This window comes from Neophocaena asiaeorientalis, unplaced genomic scaffold (assembly GCF_003031525.2).
Source record: "Neophocaena asiaeorientalis asiaeorientalis breed wild unplaced genomic scaffold, Neophocaena_asiaeorientalis_V1.1 scaffold1, whole genome shotgun sequence".
NCBI classification, from domain to species: Eukaryota; Metazoa; Chordata; class Mammalia; order Artiodactyla; family Phocoenidae; genus Neophocaena; species Neophocaena asiaeorientalis.
In genome coordinates this window covers 2,384,115-2,412,086 of record NW_020171981.1, presented here as the reverse complement: position 1 = coordinate 2,412,086, position 27,972 = coordinate 2,384,115, and the positions used below count along the sequence as shown (strand labels likewise).

Genomic DNA, 27,972 nt, shown 5'->3' with positions numbered 1-27,972 from the left:
GCCCGGGAGCAGCTGGAGTGCGGCGGCGGCGGCGGCGGCGGCGGTGGCACGAGCCCGCTCTCGCCTCCAAGGCAGGAAAGCCCACCGCGAGAAGGAGAGGCAGGGAAGTGCCTGTGTGTCTGTGTGTATTTATGTATGGGAGGGGCTGTGGGGCGGATGCGAGTGCGCGCGTGCTCGCCGACCGGTGAGAGAGGAGAAAGCAGGACAACTGCACACAGCACCCGAGCCCACTCTCCTCTCCTCCGCGGGCAAACAGCACGCACCAACTCACTAAGCACTTGAGCTGTCTGTCTTGTCCTCCCAGCCCCCTAAGTCTTGTCGCTTCCGCGGTAGCCTGTGCTGGCACACATGTCCTTCCCAGCCACCCAACTCCCTTCCCCTATCACTCACTGTCGCCTTGAACCCAAAGTGCAGCAGGCGGTCCCTACTCGGAGCCATTTTCCTCGTCTCTGGTTGTCTCTAGATTGGGGCAGTGCTGCTGCCACAGCCGCTGCCGCCGCCGCCGCCGCCGCCGCCGCCGGCGTTGTTGCTGCCGCCTCCCCCGCCCCTGTGAATTGCATTACCGGGTGTTGCAGGGAGGCTGGGGGGGCCGCTGCGGAGCGTGGATCTTCCTGTGCATGGATCAGGAGGACAGGGGGACAATTGTGCTGCCCTCTACTCCGGGAACGTGCGGCAAGGCCGCACCTCGTGCCTTGGGGTCAGGGGGTGCAGTGCAGGAGCTGGGCGACCATTCCTTTAGCCGGGGGAGGGGCGCGCTTTGGTGGAGGTGGGGGCGGGTGAGGCAGAAAGGCCTCGGCTTCACCCACTCCTCCGCCGCCCGACCGCCGCAGGCACCCAATGGGCTCTAGTGCCTACCCGCCCTCCAATCAGGGCTCTGGTTGGTGAGAACCTGATCCTGACGCCACTTTGGCGGGAGAAACAAGCGTGTCTGAAGGAGCAGGCGGGGGGCGCTTGCCCAGCCGTAACATTCCTTATGACTCTTTCTATAGAAGCTAGATTGTGTCATATTATACTTTAGCAACCCCAGCCCTCAAGGTCTCAAAACTTATGATCTAATTTCTATGAATTAACGAATAAGAGTTTACCCTTAGAGCGACAAACTACAGAATTGTATCCCAAAGATAAAATATTAGAAACTATCATAAATTCTAGCAGTTCTGGCTGGACCACTTCTAACTGTATTACAAAGTAGATGTGTTTGTCTTCTTACCTCTTTTCACTTGCCCATTCAGTGACTGGCTTATTAGGAATGTCTGATTAAGAGATGAGCTTATTTAAGAGCAACTAGTGCTGGAGATCTTTTAAAATAGGCATATTTTTCCTGGAAGGCTTATTAACAAACTCTTCAAGAACTTTTAAAAATTTTTTTATCCTAGAAAGGGCTTCCTAAGGAACCCAGCTTCAGAAACTCATTCTCAGGCCCACAAAGCCAGGTCTAGATGTTACAGCCTCCTCCTGTCCCAGATACTTTTACTGTTATTGCTTCACTTCAGTCAAATAAGAACAGCATTTTAGTTGCATCTCATCTAAGAGCAGTTTTCTCCCAGCAAGCACTGCTGATGAATTTAGTGACGAAGGCCTGCAAAAGTTAGTAAAACTGGCTTGAGCAGATAAATCAGAAGAAAACTTTCACGGGTCTGTTTCCCTAATTTCAATTATACTTTCCAGTTAATTTCAAGTAATACTCAGCAAAGACTTTTACTTTGTTAATTAAAATTTTTTGACTGGACTTTTAAAAAGCTGAATAAACAAAAATTATTCAAAGGTTAAAAATTTATTACACATAGGCATGTTGCTTTTTATCAAAGAAATTTATTCGCATGTAAATAAACACGTTTTTGTAATGTTGGGGGGGAAAAAAATCCCACAGATTTTTATCTACTTTCAAAAAAATGAAAAACCCCCAAGTATTTACAGAACGGCCATATGCACAGAAAATCAAATTTGAAAAGATTTTAGAAAAGACCCTCCCCATCTGCTCCTGATGTACATTTTTGAAACAAAATTTAAAGCTCAGCTTTTGCAACTGAGCATGTTTCCCAACCTAGCTTCTGATATGTTAAGTACTTCCTACCCCTCAAAAAACTAACTCAAGGGTAGAAATCAGGGGGGAGGGAGATTGGGGGGGGGAAAGGTAAAAGAAAATGAGATTGCTTAGGGATTGTGAATAATGAGTTTCCTATACTGGAATCTGCTTTAAGTGACTCAGCTGGATACTATGACTCACTGGCTCCCTGGAAGGTTTCTTTTGAGAATTCATAATAGTGCTGCCCTAAATTTTCAGACCTAGGCCTTAAGGAAAATCCTTCCAAGAGCCACCAATCTCAAGCCTAGTTTTGGCCATTATATCCTGCTTCATTCCCACTGCCTCCCCCCCAATACTTGTTTTAAAAGAAATTGATTTTTGAACCTGGAATCTTCATGTACATCAGAGCAGGTTTTGACCAAGAACCCCTAACATGAAGCCAAAAGACAGAAGAGGAATCAGGTCAAACTAAGAATACATAAAGACTCCAGCAGCAGAAGATAGGTAGAAGTTGACTTCATGTCCTTGCCGTCTTTTGAAACAGGAGAATGAGTACACCTAGACAGGAGGGAGGTGTCCCAGGCTTGGTTTATTCTGCCTCTTCTCCTCCACCCTGTGGAGAAATGCAGTGCTCCCTGGTTCTCAGGCAGGGTGAAGCAGTTTAGCCCCGGCTCCCTGTTAAGCAAGTTCAGATGCTGGGTCAGTGTGTGGGGTGTGCCCATCGACAAGTCAGGGGCTTATCCTTCATCCAGATCCTAACTCGGGATTCTTTGATCTGGGATGAAGACAGAAAGAGAGAAAAAGCTTCCCAGTTTACTCATTTTGGTATTTGTTGGCTCTGCTTGGGGGAGCTGAGCCCCTGATACTATGCAGTACATTCCCCATAAGATTTTCCCCACCCAGACCAACTTAAAAACCGTTTTTTTTTTCCTGCAGAAACCAATGGGATAGGATTCAAAACTAGGTGAGAAATCCAACCTGGTTGTGTGTCTGAGAGGCTGCTACTGTATCAGCATCACAAGATAAAGCACTCTGGTATCACCTTGCCCATGTCCTCCTTAGTGTCACCCAAGACATTTGACTCTGATACGGTAACCGATAACTTTTCTTGCTCCACTTTGCAATGTTTCGTTTCCTACTTCTTATTACCTTGGGACACAAAAGTGGCAGAGTTGTTGTGAGCTGATGACCAGAAAAGGGAGAACACTAAAGGAAATCAGAGACAGTCAGGAAAGAAAGCCAAAGCTGATTTTCCAACTCTATGCTAACTCCAACCTGCAGAAAGGGATGAATATAGAAATCTTCAATATCTGATGAAGTCACTCCATTTATCACACACACATACATAACACACACACACACACACAAATGAATCACCTGGCTTTTTTTTTTTTTTTTAATCCAGAAGAGTTGTGCTGGGGATCATGCCCCGTCCTGCTGACACAGAACCTGAATGGAATCATCAGGAATGGCACAGTGCAGGTGTCAAAATCAAAGTAAGGCCGCAGAATTTTGAGAGGACCCTCCAAATACTGAGAACTTGTGTTGCACTCAAATGGTCTCCTGGATTTCTATATTTATGAGAAGGGCTTCTTATTGATGTCCCCCCAGAATCCAGACTCAGACCTGTTCCTCCAAAAAGGTCCAATTGTGTTGCTACATAGTAGCAAGGGTTTATCTTCATACCCACCTAGCATTCCAGGCCCCCCCCCATTACTTCAAGTGAGCTTGGAACTGTTTTAAGTGAACTATGGCTGCAAATTTTTTACTGTTTTATCTAAGGGAGCATACAATGGAATAATTAAAGTCTGGACTCCTTATCCTTGTGATGAAGGGAAACAAGGAGCCCAGCTCTCAGGAATGGCATCAGTTCTCCTACTAACAAAATGCTGGGATGTGGACTTTTGGCACATTGTAGAAATAGGAGAACTATTAATTCTGTACTGGTTTTCATGCCACTGGATCAAAGAGGCTGTCCCACTTTGAAACCTCACTGCATCTGAAAACACATTCACATCCCAAAAAGCCAGCCCAGCTTTCTTTAAAGGAAAAAGAAACTATAAATCAATACCTCCACAGAAAGATATCTCTTAATATTCCTATGATGTCTGAACCCTATGAAAAACCTCCTAAAACAAAAATACCATTTTGGTTTTCTACTCAACTCCAAAGGCGGACTCTGACTAATCTGCTTCAGCTTGATACTGCAGTACCAGCACAAGCTCCAAGCTCCCTACCACCAAATAAGCCTCGTTCTTCCACCTCCCATCATTTTGAACCCTGAACCTCATAGAATTAGAAAAAAACACTGTATAAAAGCAAACAGATAAAGGATTGAAATATTACAAATAAATAGCTAAAATCATCTCCCCTCCCCAATCACTCCTAAGAAACAGACACCAAACATTACTTAAGTGTCCAAAATGACCAAAGTCCTTCATTTGCCCACGCCTCAAATGGACAACTACCCAAACAAAGGTGAACAACCTTCATGCAAATGCATCAAGGAATGTATTGCTTTTTCATTTTCTGCCCAGCCCTTCAAATACATGCACTAAAATGTGTTTAAAACATGGCCTAAAAATGGAAAAAGGGAGAAAAAATATATATGAATATTTCCCACAAAACTGTTTCCCACCCTTCCCTCTCCCTAAGCCCTTCCCACCCCCTCCCTTTCATAAGCAAGTATTTTAACTTTTTTTTTTTTCCTGGCAAAGGAACAAGTGATTCGTGGTAACCAGAATCAAACCCTATGGTCTCTTTAGTAGGGTCTGGCTATGCCTTTCTAAATTCACCCCACTTGGTGTCAAAGCCATGCCATTTAAGATTCTTAAAACACAAAATCAGACCTGTCTCACTCCTTATGGTGATTTGCCTATACACTTAGTTTTTCTCTGGCCATGGTTTTTGCTTTAAAAAGTAAGGTTCCTAGTTGCCAATCAGGGCCACATCCATAAGATCGTCATCTTCCTCCCCAATCATAAAGTCAGGGCTAAGCCTTGAGGGCCTGTCTGTAGATAAGATTGTGTTACTTGTCATAGACAAGGACTGGTCTGAAGAGATGGGTGATTTAGACCAACTCTCTGGCTTGATGCTATGAGATTTTTTCTTGTCTCGGTCTTTGTCCCGGTCCCGGTCCCTATCTTTGTCTTTTACTTTCTTCTTTTCTTTTTTGTGCTTCTTATGCTTCTCTGTGCTGTACTCTGGAAGAGGTCGGATGCCATCATCTGAGCTGGGACTGTTCTGATAAGACTTCTCTGCTATGGAGGAGCCTGACTCACTCTCACTGTCCAGATTCTGGGGGGTATATGCTGGTGACTTACTATGACTGGGAGAGCCACGCTCATGCTTTGGAGTGGAACCACTGATGAGTGGAGAGCCATAGTTTTTGGAAGAGGCCATCTGAGGCCTCAGCCCTTCTCCACTACTTTCCCCAGGTTTCTGCAAAGTCACTTTGGCTTTAATGCTGGGGGATCCCCCATCATGCTTGCTGATGATAATTTTTGCCACACCCGTGCTCCCCACATTTTTTGACTCTGAGGTCTTCTTAGATGAATCCACCGAGCCCCCCAAGGTGGAAACCTTTGATTTGTCTTTATCACTTTTCTCACGCTTGCCCTGGAACTCTCCTCCTGACATGTTATGTTTGGAGGACACAGGATGGCTAGAAGAATTTGTGCTCACCCCCACCTGGCCGTCCATTGGGTCTTCACCCCCAGGGCCACTGGTGACAACCCCATGCTTCAGTTTATCTATGACAGCTGTTAAGGACGGCTTCTTATTTCTGCTGGGAGATTTCCCTTTGGAACTCCCATGCTGGTTCTGAGAGGATGACATGGAAGAGCCACTTGAGGAAAAGGAAGAGGAAGATGCTGTACAAGAGTTAGATGATGGGGGAGTTTTCTGAGACAATGAGCCTGAAGATCCTAACCCTGAAGATGACTTCATGCCAGTGCTTGAACTAGTTCCAGACATGTGAGAACCACCAGAACCTGAACTGATAGGAGACTTGGCTTTAGAGGATGGGGGAGTCACAGGAACAGGCTTCATTGGAGAGGCAAGCTTATCAGAGCCTCCAGGTGGCCTTGAATGGGAAGGGGATATGTTTGGTTTACTCAAAGAAGGATTCATAAGTGATGATGGCTTCCCTTGAGGTTTCATCTTGGTGCTGCTGGAGCCACTGCTCAGTCCATGCTTGGTAATAGGAGAGGAGCCAGGCTTCCCCCCAGACTGGGATGAATTTTTGGACTGGCTAGATCCCGAAGACCCCTGGCTAGAATATATACTGCTACTTAACTTGGAACTTGATGAACCTTCTGATTTACTGCTTTTCATCTTGCCTGAGTTGGAAGCAGAAGACGAGGAAGAATGGCTATAGTGGCTTTTACTTCCTGAGGAAGACACAGAACCACTGCTGGTATACTGACTGTGAGAGGAGGGCTTGCCCACCATCACGGTTCCCTTAGGAATCTGAATAGTGATTTTGGGAATGGGTGGTGTGGCAACACCTGGGGGAGTCTGAGATCTTCCTGAACTGCCTGGAGATTTGGATCCACCTGTACTAGTAGGTGGGGTGAAAGGTCGGTTAGAAGAACTGTGAGATGGAGACTTTCCCTCAGTGTCTGCCTTCTTCCGTTTTGGAGGCTTATCTTTGCTTTTGCCATCATTAGAAGGGGTTCGACTGCGCTTCCCTGGTTTGCTGTCTAATCCTGGCCCTGACAGACTACTGTTACTGGTGCCATTGCCTTCCTTTACTCTCTTTTGAGTCTTTTCTTTCCCTAAGTCCCCAGTGGTCAATAAAGGACTCTGGCTACCACTGTGATGCTCCATAAGATCTGTAGGACCCAAAGCCTTACCAGCCACTGCTATTATACTGAAATCAACTGTGTCAGCTTGGCTATTGCCTTTAAACTTAGTCTCCCCATTATCACCTCCAAGCATTGGCACCCCCAAAGTATTTAGTGCCTGAGATGTAAATCCTTTGAAATCATCATTATCTCCACTTTGGCTGCTTTCATCAAAATATTCTTCTCCAAAACCACTTTGGCTCTGGCTGTTCAACAAATCAGGATTGAAATCTACTCCATCAGGAAAAAAATGATTGGTAGGAGAGTCACTACTGGGGCTTCCAGCAGCATCTGCAATAAGGTCAGCTGGATCAGTGTATGGATTTTCATTATTATTGGCTTGAAAGACATCAGGGTCAAAGAGGGCACTCTGAGAATGCCCAGAGCTTGAAGAATCTCGAACAGGGGTGCCAATGGGTGGACAATCGTCACTAGTGCTGGGAAGCTTAGAAGCTTCTTCTGCAATGTCTGAAAGGATATCAGTTACATCCGGGCCAATGCTGTCTGAACTGGATAGTCGGACCATCCTTTGAATACTGGATTGGGGATGAGGTACTGGTTGTGGGTAAGTTGTTGGGGGAGTGCTACACTGGCTTGGAGCTGGAGTGATGTGTGGCGTATCCAGCGTGTCAGCTGTCATGTTGACATCAAAGATAGGGTTCTGTGAGTCAACATCCATTGAAAATAGCTCCCTCTGAAAGTCATCTTCAGTCTGGTGCTTGGGTTTGTCAGGTGGTAATCTTGATGACTTCTTCTTCTTTGCCTTGTTGCTTCCCGAGCACATTTCCATCCGGGGTGAGCCGGAAGAGGAGTTCTGCCTTTCTAAAGGGCTGCTTCCATAAAGGGTTGAGAAATCCTGGGCAGGATTATCTTTAAGAAGGTTCATGAGCATCGGGTGGTTCTTGGTGTTGCCGGCCATCGAAGAGACAGGTGGCGGCGTGTGATGAGGAGGGGTCGGACTCGAGCCAATGGTAGACCCCCCGTTCCCTGTGATTTGCAACAAACTGGTAAGAATTGGGTTCTGAGATACCTTGCTGAAGTCCTCCCCATGGCCCACCGACTCATGCCGATCTTTGATGCTCATGCTCATATTAAACAAGGTGGTAATGGGACCCCCCGGAAAGGTGTTGGTTGGTGTAGTGGTACCACTCATTGGGTTGTTGCCTATGGTCATGCCATACCCTGGGCTGCTAGCCAGGGGCAGGTTCTTTTTCACCATGTCTTCAACTGTCTCTGCAATGAGGGACAGTGCTGGAGTGTCGGCCTGAATGGTTTCAGCTTTCCTCCGAATAGCCCTCATCGTCACAGGGATGGACATACATCTGTAAAATAAGGTGGAAAAAACAAAGTTAATATTGCACTAGCTGCTAATGAAACCAATTTTTTATTTGGGAAAACAGGCTTTAATTTTGCCTGAGACTTACATATGCCAAAAGGTTTACAATAAGCAGCTTTCAGGCAAGGCAAATAACCCGCAAGGCAGAAGCAGTTCTATGAAATGCCAGAGCTTTGGGTAAACTCATTCTAAAAGAATCTGGGGGCTTCCCTGGTGGTGCAGTGGTTAAGAATCCACCTGCCAATGCAGGGGACACGGGTTCAAGCCCTGGTCCAGGAAGATCCCACATGTCGCAGAGCAACTAAGCCCGTGTGCCACAACTACCAAGCCTGTGCTCTGGAGCCCATGTGCCGCAACTACTGAAGCCCGTGCACCTAGAGCCCATGCTCCCCAACAGGAGAAGCCACCGCAATGAGAAGCCCACACACCGCAACAAAGAGTGGCCCCCGCTCACTGCAACTAGAGAAGAGTCTGCGTGCAGTGACAAAGAACCAACGCAGCCAAAAAAAAATTAAAAAGAATCTGGAAGGAATTCCCTGGTGGTCCAGTGGTTAGGACTCCGTGCTTCCACTGCAGGGGGCACGGATTCAATCCCTAGTTGGGGAACTGAGATCCCGCAAGCCTCACAGCGCAGCCCAAAAAAGAAAAAAAAAAACAATCTGGACCAGAGGCAATCATCAACCTCTTTTGAAGTGCCACCAAATAAACCAACCATAAACAAGAGTCCAAATAATTAGACATCATACTGAACTAAAATAAAACTGGTAATAATGAACTTAGTAAGAAAATGCCCTCCTTTTGGGCTTTACATGTGATTAATGGTATATATAATTTATCTTAATTGATGAATCATTAGAAAAACCTCTTGACCCATCAAGTTCTAAACTTCAATGGCTTAGATCACCCCAAAGCTATACTGTGAAAAGTGCTACCACTGGCAGTAAATCTTTTTTTATTTTAAAGCAAAGCACTTTTGATATTACAGATAAATTTATGTTTATAAACATGTTTGAAAATATTTTGCTCTAGAATATGTCAGCAACCTTTCTTAAAGGACCAGATAGTAATGTTTTAGACTTTCAAAGATCATATGGTTTCTGTCCAACTACTCTGCCATCTTAGCTCAAAAGCCACCATAAACAATATGTAAATGAAAAGATGTGTTCACTTACAGGTATGTTTTATTGTGTTCCAATAAAATTTATTTACTAAACAGACCACTGGTACCTACTCCAAAAAAATCTTGAAATTACATATTAATGTTTATGGGAAGCTGACTGGCTTAAGGATCTTCCCACATACTGCCATTTGACACATTATATGTGTTTTAAAAAAAAATGACACAGAGGAAAAAGTGGAAAAAGATCTACATCTTATTTCAGCTCTCTCCCTCATAAAAGAACCCTAATGCAAGGCCTGAAGTTACCTACCTTACTTCCTATTACTCTCATAATGAGATTTATAAAACCAGAAGCTCATATTGCTTCCGATCCAAAAGCAGAGAAGGGTGAATTCAAAGCAGTGACTAAATGCTTTCCTACTAAATTTCCAATTCACTCTAATACTGAAAACAACATTCCTTATACACCTCTTAATGGGACTCTGATGGAAAAGGGCCAGTGCTACCTTTGAACAACTTTGGCAATGAAGTCATCTGTGCAGATGAGTGCATCTGACAGCCCCTTGTAGAGTTTACAGCTCACATGTGTTGAGTCCTGCACATCCATTACCACTGAAAGACAAAATATATAGGAGGCATTTAAGATAGAGTCAGCTTCAGTTTCTGACTTTCCAAAAAAGATAAAGGGACCAAACTGCTGCCCTGAGAGAGGAGCTAGCCACCCACATAACTCACCACACACCAGGGAGTCATTCACAGGGTGCTGAAAAGATACGCTGAAACGGGATTCTGAGAGGGGACACACTTCAAATTGGAGGAGCCCAGGAGAATCTAAAAGGCAAAGAAAAGGATCATAAAATAATCAACCAAATAAAAGACTTGAGACATGTAAATGGTAATTATTAACTATGAAATTTTCTCTCCCTCATTGGAAACTAAATCCCACACATTTTTTTAATACACAGAACCTACTATGTCACCCACAGGTGATTAAAGGTATCAGATTCCAAGGAATCTACCAGTGTATGTTATGAATACTCCGAAACAAATAAGTAACTAGACTTCAGTTTTCTAAAATGAAGGCACTTAATCCCAATTGATACAGTCCTTGGCAGATATAAACATCCTGCCTTGAAAGTGAATTCTGAAAATAAATGTGGCCAAGAGGAGTTTCTCATTCTATTTGATAAGCAGACATTAGAACCACTACCATAAACCCTGCTTTCTACCAGTATACAGCTGTTAGCTATACACTCCATACTTTGGTAAGCACAGATGTAGGGGCTGCAATCTAAAATGATATATTTATGCCAAATACACACACACACATATATATATATATATAATATATACACACATATATATATATATATAACTATTATCATTGGTTTCTAAGCCAAACAGGCTGACAGCCCAGAGACAAGGATTATATACTTTCTTGGGAAAAAGCATGCATCTCTGTAGGACTAACTTCATAACTACCTTACAAAAACTCATTTTTAAATACTGTGAAGCTATGTGGAAAATTCTCCTAGGATTGAAATATGTGAAGTAGAAGGGTCATAAGGACACTTGCACATGCTCTGTGTCATTACTCCAACTTTCTAAAATTTCTCATTTCTAAAGCAATTCCTATTCCCATAAAAGATGTCTCCTGATTTACCTTCCATTTCTTCTTGCCTACCATTTGTGCTGATAGAGCTCTATCACTGAAGTGCTTTACAACTAAAGTAAAAAATTAACTATGGTTAACTAGAGAAGCCAAAATTCATATCAAGATTTCTAATAGCAAACTGTTTGAAAAACATCAGCATTCCAGCATCCTGGGAGAAAAAAGAGAAGGGCACAGGTCTCATCCTTTTTTAAGCTATGTGATTAAGTTCTCCAAAGAATGGGGAGAGGAAATATACTCAGGACTGAAATGTGGGAACCACTGTCCTAACAACCTAAAATTTAGACATCAAGAACTCCTCTCTTGGGTTTCCCTGGTGGCGCAGTGGTTAAGAATCCGCCTGCCAAGGCAAGGAACGGGGGTTCGAGCTCTGGTCCGGGAAAATCCCACATGCCGTGGAGCAACTAAGCCCGTGCGCCACAACTACTGAGTCTGTGCTCTAGAGCCCGAGAGCCACAACTACTGAAGCCCGCACACCTAGAGCTTGTGCTCCACCAACAAGAGACGCCACTGCAATAAGAAGCCCGCGCACCACAGTGAAGAGTAGCTCCCGCTCACCGCAACCAGAGAAAGCCCGCGCGCAGCAAGGAAGACCCAACACAGCCAAAAATAAAATAAATAAAATAAAAATAAATAAATTAAAAAAAAAAAGAACTCCTCTCTTCCTGCAGAATCCCAAATTCTACCTTATATATCTGTTGCAAGGTTCAGGCCCTTAGGTACCCAATTATATTGCTGCATGCAGAACAAGAGTAAGTCCATTGCAACAAAATCCAGTGGTTTCCAAATGCCAATTTACAGACTGGTTCCATCAAAATTATTCATGGAGCTTGAACTAGATTCCCAACTTCTCCCACATTAAGTTCATTTGAGTATGAAAACCAAATGTATGTAGTTTTAAAAGCTCCACAGGTGATATGATGGGCCACAAAATTAGAGAACTACTAGAGTAATCAGTTTCCATTTACCAGTAAGTATATCAAAAGGAAAGGCAGTACCTTCTTTCAGAATAGTTCTTTTGACACAGCTTCCAATTAGGGTGTTATAGGCCACTTGGTGTCTGATCAGATTCAGGATAGGAGGAACCCGGCCAGGGTGCTGAAAGGTGATTTTGCTAACAAGGGTTCCCTGTAGACTTCTACCATCTGGAAGAGGAGCATCTTTGTTGAGGAAATAGCAATGCTGCTGACCTGGAAGAGCCTGGGCAAAAAGAACAAAGGAAACGAATGCTATTTACTCACCCACTGTACTCCAACCACAAACTATCCTTAAAAAAACCCTACCCCTCAAAAATCAGCAATTTCTTGATGAATATTAAAGCTCCACAGTCAGTTCTTTGGTCAGCTAATGTTAAATGCCAAATACTCACTTGGCTGAAAAGACCCGTTCTTTGTAAATGTTCCGCTAATGGTTTCCTAATCTAGCTAACATAAAAATTACCTCAGAAATCTGTATGAGAGGTCCCTGGACCACAAGTGCAAAATCTGTATTTTTAATAACACCCTATATAGTTATAACAGAGCCAGAATTTGGAAACTATTACTTAATCCAGACTACTGTCAAACATTCAAATAAATTCAAGTCCAGATGTGGTTTTAAAACGCTCCTTAATTTATTCATTCCAGTACTTTCTTCTCCATTAAATACTTTGCAGATTATAAGCTCATGGCACTTGAAAGAATTAAACAGCAATAACTCTTAATACCTACTTATGTGCTTTTAAAAGTTCAGAATACCATTAAGACGCTTTCACCTGAAATTTCAACAATGAAATGTACGTTGTTTCCTGACTTGGAAGCTCATGCTCTTCCTTCAGTATGTTTCAGAGATTTCTGTAATTTCCTGCCTGACTGAGGAAATAGGACATGATCCAGCGGTCCAAAAGAACATCATCTGACCTCAGTTATCCTATAAAAGGAAGATTCTGATCTTGGGTCCAAACATAATCTACAATTCATAAGGCCTTACTTACAGCATAAAATCGCATGTTGTGATTCAAAGGTATAGGGTCAGGGTCCTTTGACAGCTCAAATTGAGTGATCAGTTCATAAAGCGGTACATAAGTTGGTTGGGTTTCAAACAATGGAATTCCTAGAAAAACAAAGATCAATACAATGTTCACGGTAAGATGAAAACGTTGACAGCTCAGTTTTCCCTTCATGAGTTCTACTTCATTCGCCCATTTATTCAAAAAGTACTTACTAATAAGCAAAAGCACCATGACATCTATACCCATCAGTGGTTTTTTGAGGCCAAGACTGAAAGAGGTCTAAGATAATCTGAATGTGAAGTTTGCTTTTCACTTTTATAACAATTATTAGCTCCTGATGCTTCCTAAAACTCACCTGTGCAGTTCTGAAGTTTCTGAACAAATGCTCTAGATACTGGGATTGGCTGGGGAAATTTCAAGAAGAAACAGGCAGGAAGATCAACACTGTTGGCACTGGTGATTGAGGAGAAGGAGGGAGTCCTTCAAAAACAAGAAAAGGTGGAGGATTGGGATTTTGAATGATGTGAAAATGAAAAATCTAAACACTCATTCTTAGACATGTCTGTATCATATAACCACCTACTCACAAAACCTATCAAAAGTTCACTCTTTGAACTTCCTTCCCCCAATTCCAAAATATCCTGTTTGTTAACCCTAGAGTATCTTACCAAACATCTATCCTGAGGCACGTTCTCTAGTTATTACTCCAGCATAGCTCTAAATCAACATAAAGTCCCATAGGAAAATCCCATAGAGCAATCATTAAACCAGTGCAAGTAGCACAGTTCTCTTCTTTCTCTCTCAGGATAAGAATGTGTTCTATGAGCAGACTTCAAAGAGGAACATACAGATATTAAAAAGAGAAATTAAATGGGTAAAACAAAAAGCCCATCTCTAGAAAGTCCACTGGGGGAAGAGCCAAGTCAAAGTAATACCCGTTTCTTACTGGGCTTAAGGTTGAAATAAATGGACATTGCTATCCTACAATTATATTTAACTTACCATTTGTTGTCAACTGGATGTGACCCCATAATTAATGGTGCAATTGGGAGTTTATACATAGCAGATGTTCCTTCGATTGTCACTGATGCATTCATGCCCAAAGATCGAGGAACTGAGAAAAGGAAAGAAAAATGGTATTCTCCAAAGTAACACGAATTATAAGGATCTTGAGTTTCCCTGGTGGCGCAGTGGTTAAGAATCCGCCTGCCAATGCAGGGAACACGGGTTCGATCCCTGGCCCTGGAAGATCCCACATGCTGCAGAGCAACTAAGCCCATGTGCCCCAACTACTGAGCCTGTGCTCTAGAGCCTGCGAGCCACAACTACTGAGCCCATGTGCCACAACTACTGAAGCCCGTGCGCCTAGAGCCCGTGCTCCGCAACAAGAGAAGCCATGACAATGAGAAGCCCACACAGCACAACGAAGAGTGGCCCCGGCTCACCGCAACTAGAGAAAGCCTGCGCACAGCAATGAAGACCCAACACAGCCAAAAATAAAAGCAAATAAAAAAAGTAATTTATTTTTTAAAAAAAAGAAAAAAAATTATAAGTATCTTAACATTAAAAAAAAGCTAACTTCTGTAAAATTTGTCAGCCCTAATTTGTTTGTCAGATACTATAATACCTATATAACTCAGAAACGCTACAAGTTATCTTTCTAACCAACCAATATTTCTGTCAGTAAATAAAACAAAATACAGGAAACAATGCAGTCCAAGGAAAAAAGAATTTTAAAGGCTCATTACCAATATTTACTTATTTTCTCCAACTTCAGAAAGCATTTAAGTAGAATTATGATTATAGGATAGTCAATGATTGAAGTTAAAAGGGAAGCAAATGAGGTATTAGGCCATTTCTCATTATGTTTTAGTCTATTAACGTGCAAAAATAGGGAATTCTCTGGTGGTCCAGTTGTTAGGACTTCGGGCTTTCACTGCCAAGGGCAAGGGTTCAATCCCTGGTCTAAGATCCATCAAGCCGTGCTGTGCGGCCAAAAAAAAAAAAAGTACAAATTCAAAGTAAGATCCATTATTTTAGTTCTTTAGTAAGTTGGCTAATTTCTTTACCTTTAAAGTAATGATTAAAGGGGATTATTTCAAGTCAGATGGTTTACATTTTTTTATTCACTCATTTACTTATTCAAAAGGAATTATTAAGTTTTTATTATTATGTATGTATGTGTACATATAGATATGTATATCTGTAGGAGTGTATGTGTATGTATCAGATGCAAACTCTGGTAGAAATGGAAAACTTTGGTAGGGATGGCAGATTTATTTGGGAGTAGCAAACCAGAAAGTACAGGCAGGCCTGGGCATTCAAATTTTTGAAAATATTTTTTAAACACTGAGCAAAACCTTCCGTTAATTTACAGTGGAAGCCTTACCATTATTCTCATGCAAAATGATAGGGGATGTAGTCTTATCATCCAGCAGGTCAGAAGGAGAGGCATAATACTTCAAGTTCATCAAATGACCTATGCAAAATACAACTTATCACTACTTTTTTATCAGGTAAATTACAAATAAAGAAAAACATTCCCATTCCTATAAACCTATATACAAGAAAAGAGTTTCAGATATGAGGACTAATGATCCAAAGCAGCTTATGAAATATGACAGAAGCATAAATATTGATTCTAGCAGCAACAATTTACTTCACAATTTAAAAAAAAAACTAGGGGAGGGCAGGTGTTGACACCTTAGAAACCATTAAAAAAATACACAAATGAGAGAGGGATAAATTGGTAGTTTGGAATTGGCATATACAAACTACTATAAATAAAATAACAGGGTCCTACTGTAAAGCATAGGGAACCATACATAATATCTTGTAATAAACTATTATGGAAAAGAATGTGCAAAAGAAAAAAAAACATATACACATATATATATAACTGAATCACTTTGCTCTATACCAGAAACTAATGTAACACTGTAAATCAACTATATTTCAATTAAAAAAAACCAGAAACACAAATGACTGGTAATTTTCACCTTCTGCTTATAAACCCAAGGTGAAATTGTAATAACCCCTCAACTAAAATTAGACATTTTTCTAAACAGGCAAAATAGAATCACATACCCCCACTTCTTGGAGTGAGATAGCCAACACTTCCATGAAGAATCTTATCCAAGGGACCAGCATTGGTTGCTTTCCTGCAAGACAAATGATCTATGTTTGCTTATATTTAAGCCCTGAAGGTATTAGTGTACAATGTGATAATGAGTTCAGCTCTTAAACATATTATAATTCTATCCTAATGACTCTATCTTGTACTTGGGCATTTAACAATTGTATTTCAACTTCAAAGTGAAGGGATTATTTCTAAGAATACATCAGTATGTAATATGGTGAACAAAAATTACAACTATACTATTATTTATCAGAAGGGAAGCCAGGGCTTCCCTGGTGGTGCAGTGGTTGAGAGTCCGCCTGCCGATGCAGGGGACACGGGTTCGTGCCCCGGTCCAGGAAGATCCCACATGCCGCGGAGCAGCTGGGCCCGTGAGCCATGGCTGCTGAGCCTGCGCATCCGGAGCCTGTGCTCCGCAATGGGAGAGGCCACAACAGTGAGAGGCCCGCGTACCACAAAAAAAAAAGAAGGGAGGCCAGGTTTGACAAGTCTTCTGATAAAACCTAAGAAATAAAAATTTTTTTAAATTTTAAGAAAATAAAAAACCTAAGGAATACCAACCAACAACTTAGGGATACTGATACTCAGAAAATGGAATGCAATCATTTGGGAACTGAAAGGATATGGACAAGATGTACAATACAGGTAAAACACAGATGCATAGTAACATACATCTATAATATATATTTAAAAAAATAAGAGCCTAGTAACCCCATAGACGAAAAACTTTAAGAACAAGGTCAAACAGAATTGACACTTTAGCCAGTCTTACCAATACATAACTGCCATTTTAGATAGATCCTGTTCTAAGGATTGGAGAGCCAAGTACATTTTAGTCTTTAGTTTGCTAGAAAGTAAATAAAGAAAACAAGAATTAAATAGTTAACAAATATATATATATATATACACACACACACAAACATGAAAGCCTAGAGAGCAAGTCTACCTTGGAGGCAACTAAGATATCTATTTAAAAAACAAAATAAAACTTTAAAATGTTAAAAAATCATTACTGATCTACCAAAGCTAATTTTTATCTCTACTTAAAAGAGCCAAGCAAGTATACAGAATCCCAGGTAGGTTAAAAATAAAAGTGGCAACCCAGTTCCATAACAATTTCTTTCAGCCTAGAAATCAGTATGTTGAAGACATCTCAAGGATTATCTTCTAGCACTATAATCCATTAATGCAGATATCTGTTTATTTAATATACCTTTAAAAGACATTAAGCTGGAAGCTGAGCTATACATTGTCAGTATGAGTAGAAATCACAAATGAGCTAGAGCCAAAGACTTGGCAAATTTCTAAGTACAAAATGGTTTACAGATTTATACTAATTTTTCCAAAAAAAGCAAAAAAATTAAAATACTTACTTGTCCCCTGGAAGGTTATAAAGATTAACAAGACCCTTAAGGTGCTTAGAAAATTCATCAAAATTTTTTTCCCTATAAGAAGTTCAGGGGAGAGGGAAGAGAATAAAACATACAATTACTATTCAGTCTTATCAGCAAAGTGCCAAAAATCATGGCTATATAAAACTAATCTTAATAATTTACTTTACTCTTTTTTCCCCCAAAGTTTTCTAGAATCAATCAAAAGTAGGAAAAGAAAATGCAGTGTATCCCTTTCTCTGCCCCATTTTTCTGGAGGAGGTGCTAATAAGCAGTATAAAAGATAGTCAAAAAGACCCGATAACTCATATAGTAATTCGCTCTTAAGTAATGAGACTTGGTTTAAATAAATCACTTCTTCTCCTCTTAATCTGTAACTGAGATGATTGGATATCATGAGGAAAAAAAACTTTTGGAGAGAAAATGGAAATAAATAAATTGGGAAGATAGAACACTTTTCATGTATACAGATAGAACACTTTTCATGTATACGGCAACATAAGAGCAAAAAAGGAAAATGAACACTAGGAGAGAGATGGGAGACCTAAGGAAAAGGGGAATGGGTACTGTGGAGGCAAACCACATATTCCAAAATGTTCCTATGACTAGCTTTACCCCAGGAAAAAGTAACTACTACCATGAACCCCTGGCTTCCTAGAACTTAATATTCAGGCTGGTTTCTTAATCTAATAAGGTTTTGTGGGCAGGAATCCAACATAACTCAACAATTCTAACTCTCTAGATCTATTTCAAACTTAAAAACAAAAAAATTGTCCCTTGAAAGCTGTACTGCTCTGAAAACGTCAGATACTTGGTCGGGCATTTATTGACCACTTACTGCCCAAAGTGCCATGAAGACATTAAAAGGAAGCAAGAGCAGCAGCAAAATATATTCCCTACCTTAAAATTATCATCTGTACAAGGTGATCAAAAATACCAGGTAGGACTTCCCTGGTGGTGCAGTGGTTAAGAATCCACCTGCCAATGCAGGGGACATGGGTTTGAGCCCTGGTTCAGGAAGATCCCACATGCAGCGGAGCAACTAAGCCCTTGCACCACAACTACTGAGCCTGAACTCTAGATCCCACGAGCCACAACTGCTGAGCCCACACACCACAACTACTGAAGCCTGGGCACCTAGGGCCTGTGCTCCACAACAAGAGAAGCCATCGCAACAAGAAGCCCGCACACCACAACGAAGAGTAGCCCCCGCTGGCTGCAACTAGAGAAAGCCCACGCGCAGCAACAAAGACCCAATGCAGCCAAAAATAAATTAATTGAAAAAAAAAATACCAGGTAAAGACTAATATTCTTCCTAAGGTTCCCACTTTCAAACATGCCTACAAATTAACTTTAGAACACCATCAGTTCATAAATTGGTATGGTCTCCTACTCCACATTAGAGCCAGACATATTTTTTTCCTGGACTATTCTGGTAATACAACTTTGCTAGACTTATTGAGTTAATGAAATCATAAAATGTTATTTTTTATGTTGCACTGCAATTTTTCAAAGCTCGTTCAAATCTGGTGTATTTGGCTATAAGGACGTTAAACTGATCATTGAGAAGACTGAGTGTAAAACTTATTTCCTCAATATTAACACCCTTTCTAAGACGCCTCCATGTGATATCTGGTAACTTCACTATAATTTAAAATATAAAATTGATGTAATGACTTTCTCAAATTCCCAGAGAGTTAACTCTGGGTTTAAATTTAAGCATGAAAATTTCCACTCAATTCAAAGAGAAAAGATAAGCCAATGGCAAAAAACATCAATTACTAAAAGAGACTGTCTTCAAGCCTAGCACTTTACTATAATGGGACCCATATACCTTAAATATAAAATAATTTTTCTCAAAGTTGAAGTGAAAAAAAGTTCTTTTCATGGTATAGACTCAAATTTCTTAAGCTTTCTTTGATTCAATAATCAGGTTCTATTTATTTTTGTTCCACACAGAATTCCTAAGGTTAGCTCAGTAGTTCCCAACCAGGAGTGATTTTGCCCTCCAGAGGACACCTGACAATACCTGGAGATATTTTTGATTATCATAATTCAGGAGATATTGCAACTAGTTGGGAGAGACCAGGGATGCTGTTAAACATCCAACAATGAACTGGGCATCCCCCTACAGCAATGAATTTCCCAACCCAAATTTCAATACTGTGAAGGTTGAGAAACCCTGGGATAGACGGAATAGGGTAAAAAAAATCAAGCTAAGTCAATTCTGAAAGTGAACAAGTACAGACTGTGAAAAATCTTGACCCAAGAAAATAAATTTGTTCCTCAGGAAAGTAACTTCTGACCATCCTCAAAACTTAGCTATAAAGAATAGCACTGTTGGGCTTCCCTGGTGGCGCAGTGGTTGAGAGTCCGCCTGCCAATGCAGGGGACACGGGTTCATGCCCCGGTCCGGGAGGATCGCACATGCCGCGAAGCAACTAAGCCCGTGTGCCACAACTACTGAGCCCGTGAGCTACAACTACTGAGAATGCATGCCACAACTACTGAAGCCCGTGCACCTAGACCCCATGCTCCACAACAAGAGAAGCCACCGCAATAGAAGCCCGCACACCGCAACGAAGAGTAGCCCCTGCTCGCCGCAGCTAGAGAAAGCCCACATGCAGCAACAAGGACCCAACACAGCCAAAAATTAAAAAAAGAAATTAAAAAAATAAAAAGAATAGCACTGTCTGCCAGTATCAGGGAATATAAATGTCATCTGCTCACCTTAGCTGCTGTACAAGCTCTGGACAGCTCTGAAATTAAAGAAATTATGTTAAAACTTTAAACTACTTTAAGACACTTGAAGACATCAAAAGTTTTTCTCTTTTATTAATAACACATGCTTTATAACAAAAACATTAAAACTATAGAAGGTTCTTATATTAAGATATCAAAAATATCTTCTTCCTACTTGGTTAACCATGGGTTGGGTCAGGAAATTAAAGATTAAAATATATATGAAATAGCTTATAAAGGAATCAACTTTCAGCTGCTTGTTTAAAACATTAGGACCTCTCTTTAAAGCCATCCTTGGAATCCATATTCAACTGTCTGGTTATACACATTTTACATTCCTCTCTATTACAGGGTTTTTCAGAGACATTAGTTATGTACAAGATTATCTGTCCTTCTTGATTATAAGTTCTTTGAGGTAGGAACTTTAAATTATTTGTATCCCCAGAACCTATTGTTCAATTGCGGCTCATGTTTGTTGATATGAAATGGAAAGGGTTCCTCTGGTGTTTCCTTTTGTCAAAGCCTCTGGATGATGTCAGAGATGGACCCAGATTATACTAAATTCCACTCTACAGCTACTGATGTTGTAGCCCATCACATCATCTCTATAGTGGCTCATGAAAAAAACCTAAACCCAAGCTATTTCAAACCCCAACAATTCCTTTTAAAATTAACGTCCCTAAGTAAACCCCACAGATTCCAGTGAAATATCAACAACACATACCACAGGATTCTCCCCATGGTGAGCCACTTTTACATCACAAAGCTGTCCTGCAGGATCTAACTGCACTTCCACATAGAACATATCTGACGTGATGTAACATTCAGTGCCACTGGCACTGAGATGAGAGCCCAGTCTAGCAGGAACAAATCAAAACAAAAATTAATAGAAGACACATAAATAAAGCCACCCAAAGTCAACACTAAGTTAAACACTTCTGCCTACAGATAGACTACTTACCCATTCTGTCTTGCTATAGATTCCAAACGGTCAGTCATTGCTGGTAAAGATGTTACTACAAAAGGGTGAAAAAAGGAAATCACAAAAGATGTTCCAAATAAATTTTATTCTTCAGAGTCAGAAACATCTCAAGAGTATATCTATCCTTCCAAAGCCAGAAACACATTCAATAGTTCAAATGCTTATAATGTGCATAAAGTTCATTGGTAAGGCTTAGCTGTAGCCTAAGCAGTAATAAGGATCAAAAAAAAGATCTATTTGGGGCTTCCCTGGTGGCGCAGTGGTTGCGAGTCCACCTGCCGACGCAGGGGACACGGGTTCGAGCCCTGGTCCGGGAAGATCCCACATGCCGCGGAGCGGCGGGGCCCGTGAGCCACAACTACTGAGCCTGCGCGTCTGGAGCCTGTGCTCCGCAACGGGAGAGGCCGCGACAGTGAGAGGCCCGCGCACCGTGACGAAGAGGGGCCCCTGCTCGCCGCAACCAGAGAAAGCCCTCGCACAGAAACGAAGACCCAACGCAGCCAAATAAATAAATAAAACGAATTTATAAAAAAAAAAAAAAAAAGATCTATTTGAAAAAAATGATTGCACCTTTCTCTTCTCTCTTTTTCATTACTCATTTGGGACAAGTTATCTTTAATCTAAAGAAGACACACTTAGGGACTTCCCTGGAGGTCCAGTGGTTAAGACTACGTGCTTCCACTGAAGGGGTCGCAGGTTCAATTGCTGGTCAGGGATCTAAGATCCTACATGCCGCTCAGTGCGGCTAAAAAAAAGACACATTTATCTGCTAATGCTAGAATAAGGAAGATTAACACCAAAACCCGCATAGAAACAAATATTCTATGTTCACAGTGGCATTATTTACAATAGCCAAAAGATAGAAACAACCTAAGTGTCCATCAATGAATGAATGTATAAACAAAATGTTATTTTGTTTACATATAATGTATACATACAATAAAATATTATTCATCTTTCTTAAAAAGGAAGGAAATTCTGATATATGCTATAAAATGGATGAACCTTGAAGATATTATGCTAAGTGAAATAAGCCAATCACAAAAGAACAAATACTGTATGATTACACTTATATGAGGTATCTAGAGTAGTCAAATTGTTAGAGTCAGAATATAGAATGGTGGTTACCAGGAGCTGGGAAGAGGGGAAATGACAAGTTACTGTTTAATGCGTTCAGAGTTTCAGCTGGGAAGATGAAAAAGTTCTGGAGATGGATGGTGGTGATGGTTACACAACAATGTGAATGCACTTAATGCCACTGAACTGTACAATTAAAAATGGTTAAAATGGTAAATTTTGTTATATACATTTTACCACAATTTAAAAAAAAACAATATTCAGCTGAATCAGGTTCATTTGTGATAATCAGAGTAAAATCTGTTTTTACTTTCATTTTCCTTCAAAAACAGACAGAAGTAGTAATTATAAGCTTGAATAATCAAGTTCATGATTTGAATTTTATGTTTGCTTTCCTGAAAACATTCTTTATAAACACTGTAAAAATCTCTTAGAGTCAAAAAGTCCATCTTCTTATTGAGTTAATTAGGAGAGAACATGTGAAGGAAAAAAACTTTCCCCTGCTATCTGCAATCTTATAGCTACCCTCCATCAATTATCTTTTGAGTTTCTACCAACCTCCAAAATGGGATAAAAAATAAATGTTTCAAAAGTTCAGGTAAGAGCTCATCTCAACTCCATAATGAAAGCAAGAACAACACCTAGCATAGAATGGTTGACCTATCTCAAATTTATATTTCTAGTGTAAGTATAAAATAGTCTTTCCTAAACTGGGTTTTTTTTTAAGAAATTAGCATATTTCAAAGATGTTTACAAACCTTTGAGAGCTTTCTGCAGCGTCTCCAAACAGCTGACCAAATGTTGGTGCCCTCCAGAACTCATCACAACCCTCTTCTCCTATATTAAGAAGGAAAACATTTCAGGTAAAAACTAACAAAGCCAACAGTGTTTTGGGTAAACATACACATTATCCCAGAAATAACATTTCAGGATAGTCTATATATTATGATATAGTCTATATACTCTACATTTTCTATATATTCTAGATAAGCTATAGATTTTTAACTGTTAGTCTGTCCATCCATCCAAAAGACGAAAGGTTAATATACATGGATACAGGCATATCCATATCCATGAAAGCAGAAAAAGGTATTTCCAGATCTAGGACTTCCCTGGCAGTCCAGCGGTTAAGACTCTGCACTTCCAACGCCGGGGACATGGGTTCGATCCCTGGTCGGGGAACTAAAATCCCACATGCTGCATAGCATGGCCAAAAAAAAAAAAAAGCCTATACCAAAGGTATTTCCAGATCTAAAATAAGATAAGTTTCAGGGAAAAATTAGGAAGAATCAAAATGTAATAAATGAGATCAGCCTCCTGTAGAAGTGACTACATCCTAAGATTCAGTAAGTTAAATGGGGTGGCTCAGATGCGACAATTCCCAAATCTAATAAGGTGATATGCATGTAATCTAAGAAATACAGCCAGACCTTGGTCAAACTAGATTGACTCTAAGAAACAGGATACGTAGTCCAGAAAAAGCCAAAGAGCAAAAAATTTAGCATAGTTTTTCTAAACATATCCAGGGAAGAAGTTTCTCTTTGCACAACATTCTAGTCCCCAGAAGTATGAACAGTTTTATGATACAAGGATAGTTTTTTCAGACTTTTCCACGCCCTAAATCCATCTCTCTTGGCTCTAATTCCACCCTCACAAATATCTGACTAATTAATAATCTAGCTCCCTTTGTACCTTGAATATACAAGGACCTTGTCCATTGCAAGGACAATGGATACCAGTACTTTGGTAGCTGGAAAGACAAACACTCTGCTGTAAATTAATAAACTGGCATTCTGATTTCCCTGTTAATCTACTGAGATTTTTGTTAGTATGTCAGTTGTTGAAAACTCTTCAAAATCTTTTACGTACCAATAAAAGTAGGTTTCTGAATCTGCAAAAGTGAGGAGTAGACAATGCAAGCTATGGTGACCAAACCAAGAACTGGTAACCCAAAAGAGGGTCTTAGTAGCCACCTGGAATCCCTCTATGTCATAATGTCTCCCTAATGACAATATCACTTATAGACCATATTTCAAACTAGAATATGGCTGCCTTATAGTATAAAAATGACAACCTCTGAATTCCCAGACTGGAAAAATTGCCATCCTTTAAGACTTCCAAAAAAAAAACAAAAAACCTTTTTTATGTACACAATCCTGAGCCAGAAGATATCTGTAGAACTTAGTTATGGAAATCTTTTAGCAGCATGACACTTTGGTGTCCATTATCTCATTTGATCCCTACAGCAAAAAACTGGTGTTGTGTGTCTCTACTTTCCAGATGAGGAAACTGAGGATCAGAAAGAACAAATAATCTGTCCAAGGTCACTTAGGTAGAAGTACTGGAGTCAAGACTAAAATACAGGTTTTTTGACAGCAAATTCAGTTTTTTTACTAGGCTATATACTGATATGATCATTTTAAGCTCTAATAAATCTACTAAACTGAACTTACTCTGGACCCGGTGTAAGGTTTGGTAGAGGGGTACTTTCACTGAAGTATAACATGTATACAGAAAAGTATATGAATCTGAAGTGAAGAGATCGTGAATTATTACAAAGTGAACACATCCATATAACCATTGCCCAGGTCAAGTCATAAAAAAGTACTCCTGTAACATTTTACTACCACTGGATTCATATGGATGAACTTTTAACATCCAGCCTCTACCCTCACCCCACTCCCTGTATTCCACCTAACTAAGGGCTCCCCATACTGGTGAATGACTCAGAAAGGAGAAGTAGTACTGTAGAGAAAGAGGGCCACAGAGTAAACAGGTGAAGTTAATTAAAAATGAATTGCAAACTCAACTAGCAGAAAAGATACAGTGACAGTATTAACACATTATAATCAAGGAGCTTGACAGGAAGTGGAAAATAAATGTCTCTCTATATCAGTCTGTCATGTGTATCTTTTTTTTTTTTTTTTTTTTTTTTTTTTTTTTTTTTTTTTTTTTTGGCGACACTGTGGTCCTTGTGGAATCTCAGTTCCCCGACCAGGGACTGAACCTGGGCCACGGTAGTGAAAGCCAGGAATCCTAACCACTAGGCCACCAGGGAACTCCCTATCAGGTGTATCTTTTATAGGTGTATTTCTTAGCACTTTGCCTAAAGTACCCCAGTGTACTATAACTCACAATTAACACAATTCTATAAATATACCTCCTTCTTAGGTAGACTCTTAAAAGTTGAAAGCCATCATGTGCTTATGATTTTATGAGAAAGAAAACTGAAGACACACCATAATAACTAGTTAGAAAAAGTCTACACAGGGACCTTAGCTTATTAAATAATTATCTAAGCACAACACTTAATCCACTTCACCACAATCCTCACCATGACTTGACGCACAAGCTTAATGGTTTCACTCCAAGGTCTATTTTGGTTAAATTTTGCATGGAGCCGTTCCAAGAGAGAACTCATCTTACTCAGCTTTTCCGACTCTAAGATATAAATCAGAAAACATCATTAGCAACTGTTCTTTCAAGACCTTCCACAGTTTTTCTTGCAAACAAAACTCCCGTACTTCATCCTGGTAAGAACTCAGTTAAAATATTTTCCAATATGATTTACTTCAAAACATATGAAGAATTTGTTTTTAATGACAAGAAGACACACACAATTGTGGGTCTAGTCTAACAAACACCATAGAAGGGGACTGCTTTCTATTCAAACTTAATGAGAACCAAAAAAAGAACCATCTCTAATCCTGTTTAAGGATCAAGACTACCATTTAGTGACAAAATAATTTCATGATATTCGTGAAATCCCTTATATGATATATGCAGAGCACACATTTGAACATGGCCTAACTACGGTTAGTTGGTTTTCAAAGTGAAAATACAGACTTTCTTAATTTTTTCACATAATTTTAAGAGATCAATTTATAAGTATTATCAAGAAAACAGGCTTTATTTGCCATTCAGATTTTTCCTATTTGAACTCAAACTATATGAACAAGGAAGATGTCAATGACTAAAGGATGAGTTTCCAGCAAAGTTAAGAGAAAGGCAGAAAAGAATGGCTCCTGGATAGTGTGTGAAGGAACCTCCTACACCCTCCAACACTCCTGTAATTCTTGTAACTGCTTAGCATGAGCAAGGAGCTGTGCTGGAGACCACCGGCAGTGTAAACTACAATATGCCTCAGATGACACCTGGGAGGGGGTGTGGGTAAGTTATGTGAAAATAACTGTCACACAAAGCAAAATGAGATTTGTTCTTAAAAACAGAGACACATTACTACTGAAATTCAAAGGAGGAAAAGTTTGTAATTAGTTGTGGGGATGTTACAGAAAAGGTGCCATTGAAAGATGCATAGAATGTCAGCAATCTGAGTTGAGGTAGTGACATCTTCTAAATCAAGATTCAACTCCTCCCTCCAATGCCTTCATCTTCTGGAAATCTGTTTTTTGGTTTGTTTCAGCCAATTTATAGCTCTGGAGAAATGTTTGACAATTCCCACTTTCAAGACTCATTCACTCAGGCACTATTTTACATGACGGAGATACAGCAGTGAGCAAACTAGACAAAACTGCCTCATCTAGTTTCCATTTCACACTTGTCATTCCTCTGCACCAAGAAGTATACCTTTTTTCTTCCTCCCCTTCAAAACACACCCCCCCTTCTCTCCCTTAAGAAGCCTGATGATAAATATCTTTACAAAAATGCTCTAATGAAACATTTTTTGAGCAACTATTATGTGCCAGGGGCTGTATAATGATGAGTAAGGCAAGATCCTGATCTACATAGCTCAGAGCACATTGGAGGAGACAAGTAAATAATAGTGAGCTGTATCAACAGAACTATGTCCAAAATGCTAAGGAAGCATTTAAACTGGAAAGTGTAACTTCAGAGAATCTATGTAAGGTTACACAGAAAAGTTGTTTTTCAGCAGTTCTGAATTAGTTCAGACACTGAAAGATTGAAATTCAACGCATTTTTAGAATATACAATAGCACTAGATGTGAACACTGTGACATTCTTGAGAACTGCTGGCTTTTAATACCGTAAGTACCTAATCATTTCATTCACGCGAAAACATTCTCCAGTACTTTGACACACAGCGCTGTATTACTGTTTTTATGTCATCATTCACACTTCTCTTCTGGAAGGAGCAAGTTTTACATTCACTCGCCGCGTCTCCCATCCCTTTAGGCTAAAAATGCCCTGAGGCCCAAATGATTGCCCCTAGCTAAGCAGGAAACCTTAACATAAGTTGGGAGCCCCCATCTCCCCAAAGTCAAAGCTCTCCATCACCAAGGAAGGCAGTCAGAATCTAAAACACACACATCCCGCCTCCTAGACTCTGAGCCCTCGGGAGAGTGGCCCCCGCAGAAGCATCTGCCCCCCAGCTCCTCTCAGAGATTGGCTCCCCCAGCTGTGTCCCGCCCCCTGCTTTTCCCCTCAGTCACTCACCCTCTGTTTCCCCCTGAGCCTTCATCCTGACAGCGGGAAGGGCCTGAGTCCTACACAAGAGGATATGCCCCTCCTCACCACTAACAGAGGAACCAAGTTGGTTCGGGCTCCCGGGACGCAGGGCGCCTGCAGTCCCCACTCTTCCCGGGAAGGCTCAGTCTGAAGTCCCCGGCGGCAAGAAGAGAAGGGAGCTCGCGGCCGCCGCCATCTTCCGCAACAGAACTTCCGAAAGATC

The 27,972-nt window shown here is 40.6% G+C and overlaps 2 protein-coding genes across 5 annotated transcripts in view; both read right to left on the bottom strand.

Moving 5' to 3' along the window:
- The window catches only part of FBXL20 (F-box and leucine rich repeat protein 20), a 110,329-nt gene extending 109,674 nt beyond the window's left edge, over nt 1-655 (bottom strand). The window contains exon 1 of the mRNA XM_024743443.1: nt 391-655. Coding sequence (XP_024599211.1) covers nt 391-438 — 48 coding nt within the window. The 5' untranslated portion in view covers nt 439-655. The remainder of the gene's footprint in view (nt 1-390) is intronic.
- A 4,079-nt stretch (nt 656-4,734) lies between these two features.
- On the bottom strand, nt 4,735-27,972 carry MED1 (mediator complex subunit 1). 4 transcript variants are annotated; one of them, XM_024742813.1, is made up of 17 exons: nt 27,738-27,972; nt 25,657-25,763; nt 23,081-23,159; nt 21,225-21,279; nt 20,988-21,120; nt 20,252-20,280; nt 17,504-17,575; nt 16,903-16,977; nt 16,079-16,152; nt 15,381-15,470; nt 13,994-14,105; nt 13,347-13,471; nt 12,974-13,092; nt 12,000-12,201; nt 10,065-10,160; nt 9,836-9,941; nt 4,735-8,195 (listed from the first exon to the last, which is right to left on the bottom strand). In XM_024742813.1, exons 1-17 carry the CDS (start codon nt 27,760-27,762, stop codon nt 4,955-4,957), a joined length of 4,740 nt encoding a protein of 1,579 aa, XP_024598581.1. In that variant the 5' UTR covers nt 27,763-27,972; the 3' UTR covers nt 4,735-4,954. The 4 variants fall into 4 exon arrangements, with proteins under 4 accessions (XP_024598581.1, XP_024598586.1, XP_024598589.1 ...); XM_024742818.1 differs by having other exon boundaries at nt 27,816-27,944; XM_024742821.1 differs by lacking the exon at nt 25,657-25,763 and having other exon boundaries at nt 27,738-27,945.